The sequence below is a fragment of the Branchiostoma floridae genome, chromosome 5 (genome assembly GCF_000003815.2).
Source record: "Branchiostoma floridae strain S238N-H82 chromosome 5, Bfl_VNyyK, whole genome shotgun sequence".
Lineage (NCBI taxonomy): Eukaryota > Metazoa > Chordata > Leptocardii > Amphioxiformes > Branchiostomatidae > Branchiostoma > Branchiostoma floridae.
This window is the reverse complement of record NC_049983.1, coordinates 349,789-352,961: the sequence shown is the minus strand read 5'-3', so window position 1 is coordinate 352,961 and position 3,173 is coordinate 349,789. Positions and strand designations below refer to the sequence as shown.

The 3,173-nt window shown below is 45.5% G+C and overlaps 1 protein-coding gene across 1 annotated transcript in view; it reads left to right on the top strand.

The window, feature by feature from the left end:
* The window catches only part of LOC118416086 (uncharacterized protein aq_928-like), a 4,877-nt gene extending 2,001 nt beyond the window's left edge, over positions 1-2,876 (top strand). The window contains exons 2-4 of the mRNA XM_035821145.1: positions 380-483; positions 1,665-1,846; positions 2,461-2,876. Of these exons, the coding sequence (XP_035677038.1) occupies positions 380-483; positions 1,665-1,846; positions 2,461-2,616 (442 nt within the window). The 3' untranslated portion in view covers positions 2,617-2,876. The remainder of the gene's footprint in view (positions 1-379; positions 484-1,664; positions 1,847-2,460) is intronic.
* The last annotated feature ends 297 nt before the right edge of the window (positions 2,877-3,173 follow it).

The following is a 3,173-nucleotide window of genomic DNA, read 5'->3' as shown; positions in this document are numbered from 1 at the left end:
GTTTTCGGTTGCTTTCGGTTGTTTTCGGTATTTAGTGAGACCCCATTTACCACGGGGTAGCTCTAGGTGTTTTCATGGGTAGGCCGTGACGCCTATTTGTCGCCTGGTTCAGGGTTGATTTTAACTCCGGGTTTAAAAGAAATCCGGGGCCCAGCCGGCCGCAAATATAGCTTGCACAGTAACTACCGGCTGTCCACTGGGGCTCAACTAGAGGTCACGCCAAAATAAGCCCGTAAACTGTCCGGCACAGCCCCTTTTTTAGTTGTGACCGAAGCATGAACAGGAGAGTAGATAAGAACTGGTGATATGTGTACCCTCGTTGGTAAAGATTGAATGTTGTCCCCTACTAACTGTCAGATTTATAATTCATTTGCCAAAGGAAGCGCGACGGCAGTCCGAAGGACACTCTTACCAATATCCTATCCACCCAGCACTTTGTCGTCAACCATACCAGCCTACCTATTATGCCAAAGGTGTACGTTGGTAAGTGAACTGGGAGACTTTTGAGTGACCGGTGAGTTGTGTATAAAGGGTGTAGAGTTGTGGTAAGCTTGACATCAGGCAAACTATATGATGGTTAGTACCTACACATTCCGCTAGAGGGCGATTGCTTAGCGACTGTACAGAGACCAGAATTTTCTTCGTGTGACACTTGATTTCATTATTGGAATATGATGCAAGATGTTAAAGTATCATATAAAAAATACACAGAACGTAAAAGATTCTTTATCTACGAAATTCATTAAACGATCTGTCACGACTTATGTCACTTCACTCAGGTAGAAATTAAAGAGTACTCGGCTAGGGCAATTCCTCTGATAGAACGTTAAATGGAGGCCCCATGTTTGGGGAGAGCCACACAAGGAGCATGTTAAAGAACCCACCACACTTATCGAAAAGAGTAAGTGTGCTTCCCAGTTTGAGCGGATCAAATAAATCAGTCTCGATATGCAGCTTGTACTCTTCAGTACAAACCTGGTGTGTTCCGCCACAAGGCGGTTTACTGGGTATGCAAAACAAACAAACAAACAAAAACATCGGTTACTGCATGGTCTTAGGGCGCTCACAGACTCTAGTGGAATGGGTTGTACATGTAAGCTTCGTACAAATATGCTGGGACTCCTGGGAGCATGGCTCAACCGCAAAATGCTCTATAGAAATATGATTTAGTTTGTAATTGTGATTTATGGGTGCTCCAAATATCGCAATGCTTGTACCCAGGCGTCCCAAACGCCACAGAATTTTGGGGCTCGATGCATGTTACTTTACACATTATCAGTGTAAAGTCCTTGTCACACAACAGCAAAATTGATCAGCCAACGAGTCTACGGTAAAGGTCTGAAGGACACTTTCGGCAGTTATACGTCTGATACTCTTTCAATTGCCATGCAATTTTTGAGAGACCATCTGATGGGCCCGTGAAAAACTAGGCTCGAGTCTCTTGCGATTTTTGAAGTCAGAAAATGCGATCGAGTCTCTGTGACTATGTGACAGGGGCTTGAATTATGAAGGTCTGAGAACCGATCAGATATCACAAAATAACTGTTACGTTTCTATTACAGGGTGTTTTGCCACGTTGTGGGTGAGTTTGAACAGCAGAACGGACGCAAAGTTGACGTTTACACTTTTTCTAAGACAAAGATGTTACGTTTTTCTTCCTGTAGCGTCCCAGGAGTTCGGCCCCGATGTGGACGAGTTTGAAGAGGCGGGCCTGACGCCCGTCCCGTCCGTGTGCGGACCCGCCCCACACGTGCTGGAGTCGCCGGTCTCTCTGGAGTGCAGACTGCTCCACACGCTTCCTGTGGGGGAGAAGAGGCACGGAGGGACAACCGTCGTCTTTGGGCAGGTGGGGAATTTTATCCATCTGTGAATAGTGTATCTTTAGTGGCATCGTATAAGTTGCTAGATGGTAAGGGCGATTGCTCTAGAACCCAGAGGTACTGGATTTGAATCCGCTAAAGGTAGACTCTCACTGCACTTGGAGCACCAGTGTGGCACTGCGGGGTTCGTTCCCTGCGCCATAGTTTTGTTATTTTTTTTATAACTTAGATGTTGCGTAATACGTAAAAACATGACTTAGAAGACAATAAACATACACAAAACGGAAGAAAATTCGTTCTTTATCTCTGAAGTTCGTTGGGTCAACTATATACGAACCCCGCGGGGCAGCACAGGTTCCCCAAGTGAAGTGAGAGTCCACCTGACCATCCCACCGATGTTGTGACCAAGGGAAAAGTATTCTGTATGACTTTTCTCACTCCACCAGGATGCAAAAATGTACATGACTTCGGCTGGGAAGGTGAAAGGCGGTGCAAAGGAGGTGTTTGGTCCCTCTTATACCAATACTATGCCCTAGACATGTAGGCAATGAATAACAACGTTAAACCAATGGCTCCGTTGTCCTCCAAAAGACTACGTGACTTCATCTAACTACCATTAACTTTGTGTATCTTACTACAGCTAGTCCATGTCCACATCTCGGAGTGCTGTCTCGGCCCTGACGGGATCCGCTCCGACAGGCTGCAGTCCGTGTCCCGTCTGGGGGGCATGAGCTACGGTATCGACGAGAAAACATTCAACATCGTCAACGAGATATGGGATAGGAAAAAGTGGTGATTGTAACAGACACAACCTGTGTTACACAGTCGCTTGTTGTCAGGGTCTGATTGGCCAATTCAACATCGTCAACAAGATATGGGATAGGAAAAAGTGATGATTGTAACAGACACAACCTGTGTTACACAGTCGCTTGTTGTCAGGGTCTGATCGGCCAATTCAACATCATCAACAAGATATGGGATAGGAAAAAGTGGTGATTGTAACAGACACAACCTGTGTTACACAGTCGCTTGTTGTCAGGGTCTGATTGGGCCAATTTAACCCTATTCAGACTAGGGGTGCTTTTGAGGCCTGCGCCAACCTTCATGTCGCATTACGCCATATAGCGGCTTACGCTAGAGCCACCAAATTTGGTGAGTTTTCCTAAAATATAAATAGGGTTAATAAGAAACCTAATCATTAGTTAGCCTGTGGCTACTTCCCTTCAGCCAATTAAAAGCCCCCAGTTCTGTGAATGTATCCACGTAGTACAGGGCTATGAAAAAAGTGTGAGGCTATTTCATGCAAATGAGGGAAAAGGTGTGGTGATATCAAGCAAAACTGTGGTGATAATA